Source organism: Balaenoptera borealis (genome assembly GCF_965194805.1).
Source record: "Balaenoptera borealis genome assembly, chromosome: 10".
Lineage (NCBI taxonomy): Eukaryota > Metazoa > Chordata > Mammalia > Artiodactyla > Balaenopteridae > Balaenoptera > Balaenoptera borealis.
The window spans coordinates 96,124,901-96,140,264 of NC_138874.1; the positions used below are offsets into that span (position 1 = coordinate 96,124,901).

The window sequence follows — 15,364 nt, forward strand, 5'->3', positions numbered from 1 at the left end:
ATAGTAATTATATAATTAGCATAATAAACAAATATATTTTAGATTTACTCCATAACATATTTCTTGTTTTATTTAAAATAGCATTTTTTTCTGACCATATAAGTAATATATGTTCATTTTAGAAAAAATATAGAAAATATCCAAAGATATGAGAATTTTTAAAAACTTGGCATTTTACAAGCTAGAAATAACCAGTGTTACTATATTTTAATCTCTCAGTCTGTCCCCATTTATTTTCTGTACGAATTATTTTCATTCTATGTGAAGTCTTAAATTCTGCTTTCTCTTAGCATCACATGAGACTTTTCTCAGGCCATTAAATATTCCTTAGAAAAATAGTTTTACTGGAAGCATTCTACTTTATCATATATATATTATGATTTATTGTTAACTAATTAATTTATAAATACTGTTTACTGAATTCTTTTCAATGTTTACATTGGCAAGAAGCTTTTATCAAGATATCTATACATGTATCTATTGAAATATCTTAGTATTGTTCATAGAGTGGCTTCATTATCTAGATAACTTAAGCTTATTTTAAATATTTTGAAGCTTTCTTTACTGGTTCACTTTTCATGGAATACCTTATAAATACCTTTCATACCTTTTCATACTATCATCTTCTTTAACAAAGAGTTTTGACCACAGTTGAACATTCTTCAGGCCAAAGTCGTATTTCTAAACGTCATTTGTGTGGTTGGTGGAAATTGAATGATGCTCTAAGGTTTGTAGGGTGAGGCGGCTGCCAGTCTCCACTGCAGAAGTCCTCAGGCTAATGATGATGGTGAGGAAGAGGAGCATTGGTACTATCTTCTTATCTTTTTTCTCTGCTATCAAGTGAGACTTCTTTCTTCTGCCAGTACATCCAAACTACTTTTAAACTAACATTCGAATCACTGTCAGTTCTGCTATAAAACTTTTTTTGAAGATGTAAATATTTTTTCTAACGTGATTGATATATTAGAAAAAGATTTCAGGATAATGCAAATCTCTTGTTTGCTTATGTGTGATTTTGCCAATGAGAAACATTAGGTGAACACGGAAAACTATACCCAACTGAATTCAGCTGTGTAAAAATACACAGCACATACACACACACTCGCACGTGCACACACACACACACACACACCGCATACATCCACCAGTGATCTCCATTTATCTCTGTGTTAAGAGCCACACCATCCATTTAGTAGCACAACCTTCTGCCAGATTTCAGATCACTTCTTCTACCCCTTGAAAATAACCACAAGCTGTAAGTAGTCAGGGCTCACTTTCTCAAGCAAATGTCAGGTCCTTTTCAAGATAAGTGTTTTATTTGTGTATTTCTTAACCACTGAACAGTGTATATGTCTCTGAATGGCTGGTTCCTTTTCAGCTTTTGCAACCCAGCAGGACCCTATAGGGCCTTCCCAGAATAGACACCCTCCTCCCATGTCTTCTACCTGTCTTTTGTCCAAGAAAAACTTTAGTCAAAGAATACGTTTAATCAGAGACGTGAGAAAATGCAGAAAGAAAGGGAAACTGTGAAGCAAGACAAAATGATAACCGTTTAGCCATTAAACAAAGTCAAGGACTTTTAGTGCCTTCTCAAGGGCTATAGATATTCTGATCCATGACCTTTGAGCTGTTTTCCAGATACTGAAACGTCCACCAGGTGGAAAAATTTAACTGTATGCTGCCCACAAGCACGTAGACCCCAGACCCATCAACCAGAAAGTTGATGATGTTGACTCCCGATTACCTCACCACCAACCAATCAGAAGAATGTCCACGAGCTGATCACATACCCCACAACGGCCCTCCCTCACTTTGTTTTTAAAAACATTTCCCTGAAAGCCTTCAGGGAGTTCAGGCCTTTTAGGCACTAGCTGCCTGGACTCCTCGCTTAGAGGCCTGCAATAAACACTGCACTTTCCTTCACAACCTGGTGTCAGTAGATTAGCTTTACTGCACGTGGGCAAGTGGACCCAAGTTTGGTTCGGTAACATTTTCAGATCTCAGAGAAGCCAGGGACTAACTCTCCCCTCTCCCATCCCCAGTTACTCTGCTCCCTGTTATATCTTTTTTTTTTTTTTACCTATAAATACCCTAAAATTATCTTATATGTAGGATAGCATTGTATATGTTACCTTAAATTTTATTATTTGTCCCTATTAGAATATATGCCCATGAAGGCAGATATCAGCCTTGTTCACAGTTGTATTATCATCACCTAAAATGTTTGCACCACATATGGATTAATAATTATTTGTATTTTATAAACCAAAGATCCCTTCTCATGTATTTAACATGGAAACTATAACAGTTATTTCTTTATATATGTCCATCTGGAATTAATTTGGGATTCCTCCATTATGAAAGCGTGAGCCTAACATGCATTTTCAAAATACTTTTAACCCCTAAGAAATAGGAAAACAAATTACATAATGATTCAGAAACCAAACTTAGGCCTTTGTTTTTCATGCTTTCTAGCCAGTTCTATCTTTTTTCTAAACTGCAATTGTTTCACTTAAATTAGTATCTAAGAATAGCTCCCTGAATACAGCAGCTTGAGTGGCAACAGAGTGGAAGGGCAAGGACATGCTGATTCTTGACAAACGACCAATTGAACATGTAATTAGAGGTGCTAGCTAGGTAAGGGGAGTCGGATCAAGAGGGCACCTCAGAGGTCTTTGCTAAATGAAGTGGACTTGCTCACCACACTAAACTGAAAATCACACTAAACTGAAAAGGGTTGAGTTTCAGCAAACATTTATCTAGTGCCCCCTAATGGTGATGTCCAGTGCTGTCAGCTGGAGGCTGAAGGAGTGAAATGAAAAATAGAAGAGCATAGAATTTGGTGAGAAAGGTGTAAAAGGACATACATAGACATAATGCCACATTTTATTTATTTTTTAACATCTTTATTGGAGTATAATTGCTTTACAATGGTGTGTTAGTTTCTGCTGTATAACAAAGTGAATCAGCTATACATATACGTATATCCCCATATCTCCTCCCTCTTGCGTCTCCCTCCCACCCTCCCTACCCCATCCCTCTGGGTGGACACAAAGCACCGAGCTGATCTCCCTGTGCTATGCAGCTGCTTCCTACTAGATATCTATTCTCCATTTAATGCCACATTTTAAATATGCGTTGTTTAAAGGGGAATATGTGAAAGAATGGCACCGAGAAAGGAGCACTGACTATTTAATAAGTGCCTTTGGGTTGAAGGAGATTTGTTGGACTTGACGTGGGCAGAACTTGAGAGAGGTGCTGTGCCAATCACCCATCTGTGTCCTCAAGTCCACTTCCCACTCCTCCTTGTTCTACTTAGTAATTCATAAAACTACATTTCCCAGGCTCCACTGCCCACTGGCTTGGGCTGGGAAACATTGGCTGGAGATGGGAGGCCTGGAGCAAGCTCCCCTTCTCCCTCTTCTCTGCTTGGGCAGCAGTGCTGGCAATGGCCATGTCTCCTCTGTGGCTCCAGCTTCTGCCAGACACATCCTCCCTGACTTCAGCTTCCATCTGGTGGTCCTGGGTCCTGGGCTCTAGGGATAGAGCCTTCCTGTTGATGCTCATCTTGGAGTCACTTCACCTTCCCTTATTTGGCATCTTGGCTCTTCAGTTACTCAAGCAACAAATTGCCTGAATTAAATCCCCTCTGTCTGAAATCCCTAGGAATGACTTTTGTTTGACTGCCTGTACCCTCAGTGACACAGGAGATAAGCTGTTCTAGATGGAGAAAAGCAGTATAGGCTCTGGCCTGGAAAATAATGATGGGTTGGAAGGAAGACTTAGTTTGTGGGAAAGGAAAGGTGAAAGGCCACCTAGAAAACAACAGAAATTCCCATGCGTGCTGAGACCGTCCTAATGAGGCAATGCCATTCCAAGCCTGGCAGGTCTTTGAAAAGGCTAAGGAGGGTTTTGTGCCTGCACGAATGTTTCAACCAAATACAAGGACAAAATGTTGACCAAGAAAAGATATCACGAGGCCAAAAGGATTTGGATCCAGTCCACCTCTTTACTTTCCACCAAGTTTAAATCAACTATTTGGGACTCTTGGGAATGACTCACCCACTCAGAATACCAGAGCTGGAAGGGGTCCTTTTCCTTCAAATCATATGCATGAGGACACTAAAGCCTTGCTCAAGGTCACACAGCTGGTAGAGCTGGAAGAAGAACTCCACTGTCCTGATTCCAGTATCAAAGCCATTATTACTCTAGCATTTGAGCTCTTCTCTCTCCCCAAGTTTCAGTTCATTACATGCAGGTTTGGTCCTTCAGTAACTACAAGCTTTTGAACAAATTTGAATGGGTTTGTTCCATATCAATAATTTCTCATTTTGAATGAACAATAGTGAGAATGTTACTCATTCCAGTGTAACCAGCTTGGAGTGATTTTTTAAATATTATAGAATAAAGTAACAGTAAAGCAACAGATATTATACAGTCACCTGAAATGCAGGTTAGAATTCAGGTAGTAGAATATATATCCTACGTTGATAACAAAAAACCCAAAACCCCCCAAAAACCAAACCCCTCAAACCTGTAGTGTTTACTAAATTCTCATGCAATTAGTCTTTATGAACCCTATAGAGGCATCGCTTCTATATCTGGACTGAACACCGAAGTTTGGAATAAAATAAACACCTTGAGGCATAGACTTCAGAGACATTATCTGTTTAATAAATATGACTGTAAAAGGAATAAACAAGAGCAATTATACATTACACTACATAGTATATAACAAAAAATACATCAAAAAAGTCATTTTAAAATTAGAAGTAGTTCCAATACTATAAGAAAACTTTTTTTTTTTTTTTTTTTTAAATTGACTTCCTATAAAAATAAGTTGGCAAATGAGGGAATTTCAATGCTCAGTTGGAATCCTGGAAAACACAGAACAGTTGCCAAGCACCCCATTCCTCTCAAAGTTGCTGTTTGGAACTTCTGAAAAAAAGCAAAGCAAACCTGTGCATTTTGGACAGTGAATCCAATTAAAAATAAGGCAAAGGAGAAAATGTTGGTTGGGTAGTTCAGGGTAGAGCACGCACAGTTTGCCTTCCGGGATTTTGGAAAACATTGCAATATCAGATTTGTAGCTTGCCCTGAATCTTACCTTCCACATCCATCCCTCCCCACCCATTCCTCTGGCCTCACGCCTACCAAACTCCTCATTGTGTCTGCACCTGCTGTTGTTGAGTAGGTAGGCACTTGGGTCCCTCCCCATTGGCAGCTTCTCATTACTACCTTCTCTTCGGGATTGAGCTGGCATGGCCTAGTACAGTGGTTCTCAAACTTTAGTGTATTTCACAATCACCTGAAGAGCTTGTAAAAACAGATTGCTGGGCTGCAACCCTGGAGTTTCTAATTCAGTAGGTCTGGGGTCGGTGGGACCCAAAATCTGTGTTTCTAACAAGTCCGAGGTGATGCTGATACTGTTGGTCTGGGTACCACGCTTCAAGAGTCATGGAGCTAGATCGTAAGAACAATAAGGGCCCCTCTGAGCAGTACTTTGCCTCACTAGTCTCCTACAGGTTAGAGGGAGCTCTGAGGAGAGGCACATGAGGACCCTGGAGATGCTGAATCTAGAACCGGCCATCTCTGATCACTTTCCAAAACTCCAGGCATCTCATGTCCACCTCTTTTTTAGGTTAGGACTTACAAGCCCTTCTTCCCTATGTCTTCTCATGTATTCATTCATTTATTCTTTCAACAAATAACTTTCTTAATACCTACTCTAGGCAAGGCACTGTGCTAGATGGAGTGTTATTCCCTTTTTCATAGTTTAACAATGAAAATTAATTGAACGGCAACTCTGAGGACTCCCTGTACTGTTGTGAATGAGCCTCTTTTGGTTTCCAAACACTCTGTTTTCCAGATTAAATTTGGGAGGCTCCAACTGAAGAGATTCAATGAGGATGTTTCCTATGGGCTAGGAAGCCTGGCAGGTGGGGGATCATTTGAGTTCCACAAATAGACGGCTGCCTTAGGCATAATCCATTTCCCAGATTCATACGGAGCGTCTTCAACCATAAAATCTTCTGCTTGATTAACTTCTGACTGAAGTGTTGCTACTCTTCCCCTACTTGAGCTACACAGGGCAGTAGTCGTCAGGATCTTTAGGGCACCCCCACTGTCCCCAGGGCCCTGTTATACCCTGACACTGGCCTGGGGCCATGGCCAAGTAGGAGGCTACACTCTGAGTGGTCTTTTGAAACCACTTTCTCCTACATTTTAGAGTGGGCTTTATCCAATCCATAATACTCCAAGGGCTCCTGCTGCACATACTTTTGTTTCCCTCTTTCTCTGGACCTTCTTTCATGATGGCCCTGGGAGAACTGGGATTTCTTCATGCTTTGAGCCAATCTGCTTGAGTCTGATAATTCCTCCCCTTTATGCTTATTATATTTTCCTTTGCTGATACTATGCTCAGAGATCAGAGCGCACACATGTAAGAAGTCTAGGGTCATCTTACATAATTACAATCCCATCCTAATATAAGACAAGACCTCCATACATTCTCAAGACTCTTTGACACTCAAACATCAAATCCATTAAGCTGCTTCTTCTTCTGCTTAACATCGGTTTCATTTTACAAATATTTTCACTCTACTGTGAGAGGGGGAAATACTGGGTAATAGCAACCATCACAGGAGGAAATTGCCCTGCCACATAGTAACACGTTCAAAACATTTCTCACAAGAATCTTCTGGAATCTGACTGCAGGAGATTTTTGTTAAGGTGTGACAAAACCACTATTCATCTGTATGCTTTCTTTTCTAAGGTACCTGGGCCAGGTTTGAATTGCTTTGCATATCTCAACTCTTTCACACACATTATATGTTTCCAGGGGGGAAAGGCAAGGATATTTGGAAGAGGCAGGTCTACAGGAGGATAGAAAAAAAAAAAAAAAAAAAAATACATGAAGCTGAACACTGCAGGGAGGATGCCGCTGGGTCAGCGTGTATGAAGGCTGCATGCATGGGTGTGGGCAAAGTTGACAGAGAGATCATTAGCTTTGGGTGGTGGAGGCAGGGTTGCCAGAGGCGAGGCCAGTATTTAAGGAACATCAGGATGAATGTCCAGAATGTAGCAACATGTTTGGGAAGAAAAGGCAGGAGCAGTTGAAGGATAACTTGGGGACGGGAAGGGAGAGACACAAAGACCTTGACAGATCATGACCACACGTGGAGAGCAAACAAATGGGAAGGTAAGAATGCGGGGGAACTGGGATTCTGTTTTCTACACAGGGCAGGAGTAGGGAAAGCTACAGGGGGAAGCTGTCGTGATGGGGAGGGGGGAAGAGGAAACACAGGTCCGCTTTTGACACTCCTGCCCGACTGCCTTCCTTCCTTCCCTATTCTGCCTGCATCCATGGAACTTGAACTTGCTTCTTTGTCCCTGTGGCCGTACAGAATGGAGAAGGCAACCTGTGGCCCCTGCCGGCCAGCAGAGCTCCCGAAGATAACTTAGAAGGGAAAAATGGCAACAAGTAAAGTGGAACAGAGAAACAGCCCAGGGTTTCAAACTCCTGTGCATGTCTTTGTGTCTCGTGAAAACGGCTGGGGTGGCTAATCCACCCATCAGCCTGTAGTGCTAAAATAGCTGTTAAATCTACAGCCAAGAATATTTCCAAAAATACATGCAGATTTCCTTGGCCTATATATGTTAGGAATTTTCTACAAACACAACCAATCAGAAAAAAGAGAGAGGAGAAGAAAGGGGAAGGGGAGTGTTTTTTCCATTAAAATAGAGCACCTGTACACTGCCCCTCCAAGCATGTTCTCAAGGTACTGTCCACATGCACAGGCTTAAAGCTAAAAACCCTTGTTGTCTGTGTCTGAAGAATTAAAAAGTCCCGATGCAGTGAGTGTTTGTTTGTTTGTTTGTTTAGATTTTGATTGTTTTTATTTTATGTTTGTTTTTGTTTTTACTGGCGTCCTCCAGTCAAACATTTACATAGGTAGGGATTTCTTTTGTGCTTTGATTCTCAGCAACTATGGAAATACTTCCTGGCAAAATAGGAAACAGAACAACAAAGAAAAAAAACACAAAGTTAGTGGTCATGGAGAAGGATGCACTTGACAAGAGCGAAATTCTTTCCTGATCAGCAGGTCGCCTGTAGCCTTTGGGGGTTTTCCTTAAATGGCAAATTGAGCCCCAGCAGATCCCCGCTTTGGCGTTGAAGGTGGAGTGGCGTGTCTTGCTCTTTGCAACCGGAGAGATGAGTCACCAGGTTGAGTAGAAGGGGAGGAAGGGGAGGGTAAAGCTACTCTCCTAAGAGAAAACGTGTAACACTTACTCATTTAATGACACTGGCAATGGAAAGGTGTCAGAGACGGTATAACGTGCTGGGAGCTGCTCCTGGCGAAGGAGTGATTGCTACTTTAATGAAGCAAACAGCGGCTGTGCTTCATACCCCATGGAAATGGGACTGAAAACCAAATGGCCCACAAAAATGCACTTAGAAGCTTTAGAAGTAAATAGGGTGAACACTTCTCTGGACTTGAAGACAGAAAAGCCTTTTTCTTTTTAACCCAAGGCAATTACGCATTTATCACCGTCTCCCCAAATAAAAGGAAGCACACTGTGAAAACTGGACACCAGATGCGGGGGCCATTGTTATTATTACCTCTGACATGAGCCAGGCAGCACATTGAAATTTCCCCTTAATACAGCCACAGAACGCTCCCATATTCATTTAAAGAGAGGGTTCTGTTTCCCTTTAAGTACTCATTTTTTCCCCCAGGTACCAGATTAACAGTCATAGGACGTTCTAGGTGATTTGGCATTATCACATCAGAGTGAAGCATGAATGCTTATATAATAATTTATCCATCAGAGTCAGCAATGCAGGGTTTAGATGGGAACATTTACAGCTTCAAGTCCTAGGGCCATCAGACAGGAGGAAACAAGGAGAAAAATGGATCACAATGGTGGCCCGAGGGGTTTATCTAATTTCCTGGGAAATTCCCTCCACAATAAATAGTAGAATTTAGCAATGACCCTGAGACTCTCTATACCTAGCTGTTGGCTTCCCATGCTTCCTCCCCAGACAGAGAGTGAGCCCTATTGAATTAGGCTGAAATCCATTTTTAAGACTCCTGGTAGGGCACAGGTGAAAAGGAGGAAGAAATCTGCCCATCTGCTCTGTCACAGTCTAACCCTCCAGCACTCTCTCTCAGGAAACCCCACTCCTGAGATAAGTTCTGCCAACTTTATGGCTCTTGAATTCTCAGGTTCCATGTTTCCTGGGGGACAGTTTTTGATTACTACTAGATTTAAAAAAATCCCAGGGTGATCAGTCTGTCTTTCTTCTACGCGTGTTCTTGAGCAGTCTGCCCTCCTTAGAGCTGTCTCCAGGTGATGCTGCCACAGCTTGCTCTGGTCATTATACACCCTCAAACCCTGCCCAGGGGTCCCTCAAACCCTGCCCAGCCCTCCAGACCAGCAGATCCAGCCTCTGAGGCCTGCCCCTCTTGTATATTGTTAGAACAAACACTTTGCTCTTTGACCATGAACACTTGAAGCCCAATGTTTCAGCAAGGGTTTTTGAAAAAAAGAGGAATAAACTCATAAGAGAAAAAATAGGAGCAAGAAAGGTTTTTTTTTTTTTCTCTCTAATGGAAAGAAGCAGGGAAAGAGGCATCTTAGCTGTTTCTGTCAGGGATGTTAGAGCAGATAAAGTGGTTACGTCAAGCCAGGAAGGGGTTAGAGAGAGAGCCAGCCATTGACTACTCAGGCTGAACAGCTGGGGGCTACCAGGAATCATTTACCTATGAGCTGGGACTCCACCTTCTCATCTATCAGCTGGCCAGGCCGCCTGAGTTCAGTCTGAGGGATATGGGGCCTGCTTTCAGGGTGACTGACTTGACTGACCATCTCTCGTTCTTTCTCATTCTGCATCTGGGCATAAACATTAATCCCCGGGATCTTCCTAAAACATTAACAGAAACCATCACTGCTGTGCACGGGACACGTACATCGCTGCGACAAATGCTTCTGAACCTGTCAGGGAGAAGGTGGCGGGGGGGGGAGACATGGACGGAGGGACACGCACCTTTTGAACTTGTAGATGACGAACACCGCCAGCCCCACAAACACCACGGACAGCAGCATGAGCATGGCGGAGCCACTGTGGCTTGGAGTGAGGTCCACCAGCGGGGCTAGGGGAGAAAGCAAGGCACGGTCATGGTCACGAGCAGGCAGGTGGGTGGGCGTGACTCTGCAACAGGCTTGCACTGTTCACACAGAGGCACAGTGAGTCCCGGAAAACCACGTGGGACGTACACACAAGACGCATGTCACGCGGCTTGACATGCAGATGCATCTGAGCCTGTCCCAGCCCCCAGAATGCTCCAGCAGGCCTGTTCAAGAAGCGCAGTGGAAAATTTAAAGCACAGACTCTGGAGCCAGACTGCTTGGATTCAAGGCCTGCTCTGTCATGTGCTGGCCGTGAGCTCCTGGGCAAATTATTTCACCTTTATGTGACTGATAGGGTGACATGAGGATAAAAGTGCACATCTCATTAGGTATTTGCGAGGATCAAATGAATTGATGTATGTAAAGCACTGGCAACAGTGCTAGGCACATAGTAAGACCTTTGTATAAATCTTAGCTTTTATTGCTACTGCTATTATTACTTTGAATCAATATTTATAATAATATAAGTATTAAATTTTCCTATACTCTCAATGAAAGCTTTTCCCACTAAGCAATGCAGAAAACCAGAAAAAACACCAACAGGAATATTTTTATGAATTATCCAACCCTTCTAACTCCTATCCCAGCAGTTGCCATATGAGAGGAAGGACTGGTTGCTTACATTTTTTGCACTTGGAAACTGATGGCTAAGTGAATATTTTACAAGGGCAGCTGCTCGGATGCTGGAGGAGAAATGTGCAATCCAGGGTCGTCTCCATAGGTCCTGACAGCTCATGCCAGGAGGTGCCAGCCTCTCAGAGGCAGTGAGTTCTCCTCTTGGGCCAAACAGATGCCTTGGCATCCATAAAAGATTCTCCCTCCTTAACTTTGCTTGTAGAGTGCAGCTCTGGAACTGCACTCTCTCTGGAACATCTCTCTCTGCCTCCAACCCTCCTCCTCTATCTCAGGGTCAAGCCTGCTCTACTTTAATGTCTTTGTTTGCAATTAATTTTTACCCTCTAGAAAACTGATATTTTGCAAACATAGCATAGCTCCAGCATAAAAGGCAAGCCACACGTACCCCTTAGAAGCCTGGATGCTGACCTTTACCTTCCATCAATCTAAGTGAAGCCTGATACCCAGAAATTCAGGTGACCTTTACGCACCATTTTCTGTGGCTTCTCTCTGTTGAAAGCCAAGAGAGCAACATTCTGGTCACCCAGGTAAAAAATCCAAGGAGAGGTGACTGCAATGTTGATGATTTCAGACAAGACCCGAGACTGCTTCTGCTCTGTCTGGTTATTGAAGAATTACATCCCAGCCACGCAGTAACCACTACTGGAAAGCCTATCCCATGTACCAGATTGGGTGAAAAACACAAGTCAAGCCCTTTTTCTCAGAAAAACGGGCTTAGTTATTTTAGTAGAATCAGCTTTTAGAAAGCACTAAGATGAAGCAACCTCTGTGATTCTCTCTCCTCTGTGAGTCAAGCAGAGCTTAAGCTGTGAAGTATGAGTGTGTGAGGAGACAGGAGTGGTTCACTGAATGGAACACCCAAGGCAAATGTGCTTCCAGCTCGAAATCGAAAAATTAAGGTCTCTTTCATTTACTTAGGCAACCACAGTGCAAAGGAGTCCAGAAATACTTCAGAACTCATACCACTATTGGTAGGAAGTCAGGGGGGAAAGAACACCTTCCATTTATCATAGACATTATTGCAATTGACTTTCACCAACGGAAGGTGGGGTGGTGATCGTCACTGAGCAGACACGAACAGTGAGGGCCTCACTGGTTAGTGCCATTCCAAAGGACTCAGAAATAGTAAATGGAAGAACTAAGACTTAAACGAAGTCTCTCTTTCTCTCGCTCTCTCTCACACACACACACACACACACACACACAATTTTCTATATACTTCAACCCTGGGCTAATTTCAGCAGGAGATATCTGAAATTTAAAAAGATATTTCTGAGAATGGGGATGAAGGGTAAAAGTAGATCACAAGAAGCAACTTAACAAGTGACAAAGTCAAAATATTATCAAGTTTTCAAAGGACCAATTCGAATCCTAGGTCATTCACTTTCAAACATTGATGACACGTATACGCACATATATACGCATATGCGTGTATTTATGGGTGGTAGTTGTGCATAGAGAAATGGAGCCTCATGCACCCACCACCCTTCAACAACCATCCACCCTCAGATAATGTTATTTCTACCCCCGTCCAGTGCCCACAAACCCCAACACTGGATTATGTTGAAGCAAATCTCAGCGATCATACAATTTCACCTTCAGTCTAAAATTTAAGGCACAGACTCTGGAGTCAGACTGCTTGGATTCAAGGCCTGCTTTATCATGTGCTGGCTGTGAGCTCCTGGGCAAATTCACCTTCATGTGGCTGATAGGGCGACATGAGAATAAAAGTGCATATCTCATTAGGTGTTTGTGAGGATCAGATGAATTGATGTATGTAAAGCACTGGTAACAGTGCTAGGCACATAGTAAGGCCTTTATATAAGTCTTAGCTTTTATTGCTACTGCTATTATTACTTTGAATCAATATTTATAATAATATAAGTATTAAAATTTCCTATACTCTGAATGAAAGCTTTTCCCACTAAGCAATGCAGAAAACCAGAAAAAACACCAACAGGAATATTTTTATGAATTATCCGACCCCTCTAACTCCTATCCCAGCAGTTGCCATATGAGAGAAAGGACTGGTTGCTAAAGTCCTTTAAACACCTTAAGTCTAAAAGATAACGTCTCTCTCACTCTCTTTCTCTGGACATTATCACAATACCGTCATCATACTTATGGAAATAATACTGAAAAGCTATTTTAAAGGTAATCTTCTAATGCAAACCCCTAATTTGACAGGGAACAAAGGGAGGCTCAGGGAGAAGCTCCAGATTGTAACGATGGTTAGAGGCAGGTTAGCTTGATTAGCTGAGCTTCTGATTCCCAGCCAAACGCTCTTGCAGAAGACGTAGAAGAATATCAGTGTTATGGAGCAACCAGGAAGAATACCGAGGTTGCTTGAAAGGGTTGGCATTTGAAATGAACGGAAAACTAAAGAGAGGAAATTGCTCTAGCCAGGCTCTCACTGACACAAAGCAAACACGCAAATGGACACTATTTCCCTTCTCTTCCCTTCCCCCTCCTGTCTCTACCCATCACAAGCTGAGGTCTTTCAATTCTAAACCGCTCCCACTCAAATCATCATTCATAAACAGGTGGCGTTAACAGTGTTAAATAATTAGCATATTACTTTGGGAAAATGAGCTTCTGTATCCTGAGTTCTAACGTGTGTGCTCTCCGCTCCCAGCCCCACCCCCATCTTTGCATCACTTAGTCACTGCTTAGCAGCAAGAAGCAGGCAATCAGGCAGCAGCGGTAAGTTGAGTACCACTGCCCTCTGTGTTCCGTGGGTGGCTTCTGCTTGCTGATCTGTGCCTGAATATAAACCGTACTGTTACTGCTCCACACAACCTCAGATGCATGTCTTAGTTTGCCCAGCACTAGTAGGTGGGTTTGTGTGTGTTTTGCTGGGGAATGAAAACTTGTGATAAATGGGTTTTAGCTTGCTGTGTGCAATAAGCATAAATTAATCCCCCTCCAACTGCAGCCTAAACAAGGTAGAAGGGGCAAGTGCTGAGTGGTTTATTTGCCACTGTTCACAAACACAGTAAAGCATGGTCATGGGGTACAGCACGTGACTTGACGATTCTAAATCTGGGGCTGGCACACATCGCTTCTACAATCCTGCAGAAATGCACTGAATTATTATATTCTATTCAAGAGGACCCAGATTGATTATAATAATAGTGCTGCTTACAGGAATAACAAGTCTTCTTGTGAAAAGTGATCGATACACACTGAGTGCTAAATACAAGGTCACAGCTAACGTGTATGAGAGAAGAATGAACTTAAAACGCCATGTTTCACTGATGTGTAGAAAACTGATGATTAACAAAAACCTGCAGTATAAAAACAAACAAACAAACAAAACAACTAATACTAAACTTTCATTGGGTTATTTGTATGGAAATATGTTAATATAAATGTTTCAGACATTACATGAAATTACCCAAAGCAATCTACAGATTCAGTGCAATCCCTATCAAATTACCAATGGCATTTTTTACGGAGCTAGAACAAATCATCTTAAAATTTGTATGGAGACACAAAAGACCCCGAATAGGCAAAGCAGTCTTGAGGCAAAAAAATGGAGCTGGAGGAATCAGACTCCCTGACTTCAGACTATACTACAAAGCTACAGTAATCAAGACAATATGGTACTGGCACAAAAACAGAAACATAGATCAATGGAACAAGATAGAAAGCCCAGAGATTAACCCACGCACCTATGGTCAACTAATCTATGACAAAGGAGGCAAAGATATACAATGGAGAAAAGACAGTCTCTTCAATAAGTGGTGCTGGGAAAACTGGACAGCTACATGTAAAAGAATGAAATTAGAATACTCCCTAACACCATACACAAAAATAAACTCAAAATGGATTAGAGACCTAAATATAAGACTGGACACTATAAAACTCTTAGAGGAAAACATAGGAAGAACACTCTTTGACATAAATCACAGCAAGATCTTTTTTGATCCACCTCCTAGAGTAATGGAAATAAAAACAAAAATAAACAAGTGGGATCTAATGAAACTTCAAAGCTTTTGCACAGCAAAGGAAACCATAAACAAGACGAAAAGACAACCCTCAGAATGGGAGAAAATATTTGCAAATGAATCAACGGACAAAGGATTAATCTCCAAAATATATAAACAGCTCATTCAGCTCAATATTAAAGAAACAAACATCCCAATCCAAAAATGGGCAGAAGACCTAAATAGACATCTCTCCAAAGAAGACATACAGACGGCCACGAAGCACATGAAAAGATGCTCAACATCACTAATTATTAGAGAAATGCAAATCAAAACTACAATGAGGTATCACCTCACTCCTGTTAGAATGGGCATCATCAGAAAATCTACAAACAACAAATGCTGGAGAGGGTGTGGAGAAAAGGGAACCCTCTTGCACTGTTGGTGGGAATGTAAATTGATACAGCCACTATGGAGAACAATATGGAGGTTCCTTAAAAAACTAAAAATAGAATTACCATATGACCCAGCAATCCCACTACTGGGCATATACCCAGAGAAAACCATAATTCGAAAAGACACATGCACCCGAATGTTCATTGCAG

At 41.9% G+C, this 15,364-nt stretch overlaps 1 protein-coding gene across 7 annotated transcripts in view; it reads right to left on the reverse strand.

The window, feature by feature from the left end:
* Window positions 1-4,652: 4,652 nt before the first annotated feature.
* SORCS1 (sortilin related VPS10 domain containing receptor 1) overlaps window positions 4,653-15,364 on the reverse strand; it is a 584,051-nt gene continuing 573,339 nt past the window's right edge. For 2 of the 7 annotated variants that reach the window (XM_082408264.1, XM_082408269.1), the window contains exons 25-27: window positions 10,052-10,157; window positions 9,768-9,928; window positions 4,653-4,938 (exon numbers count right to left, since the gene is read on the reverse strand). In XM_082408264.1, the coding sequence (XP_082264390.1) occupies window positions 4,859-4,938; window positions 9,768-9,928; window positions 10,052-10,157 (347 nt within the window). In that variant the 3' untranslated portion in view covers window positions 4,653-4,858. Of the gene's footprint in view, window positions 8,269-8,298; window positions 8,880-9,767; window positions 9,929-10,051; window positions 10,158-15,364 lie in introns of those variants that run through there. The other 5 variants (XM_082408265.1, XM_082408267.1, XM_082408266.1 and 2 more) reach the window with 5 other exon arrangements.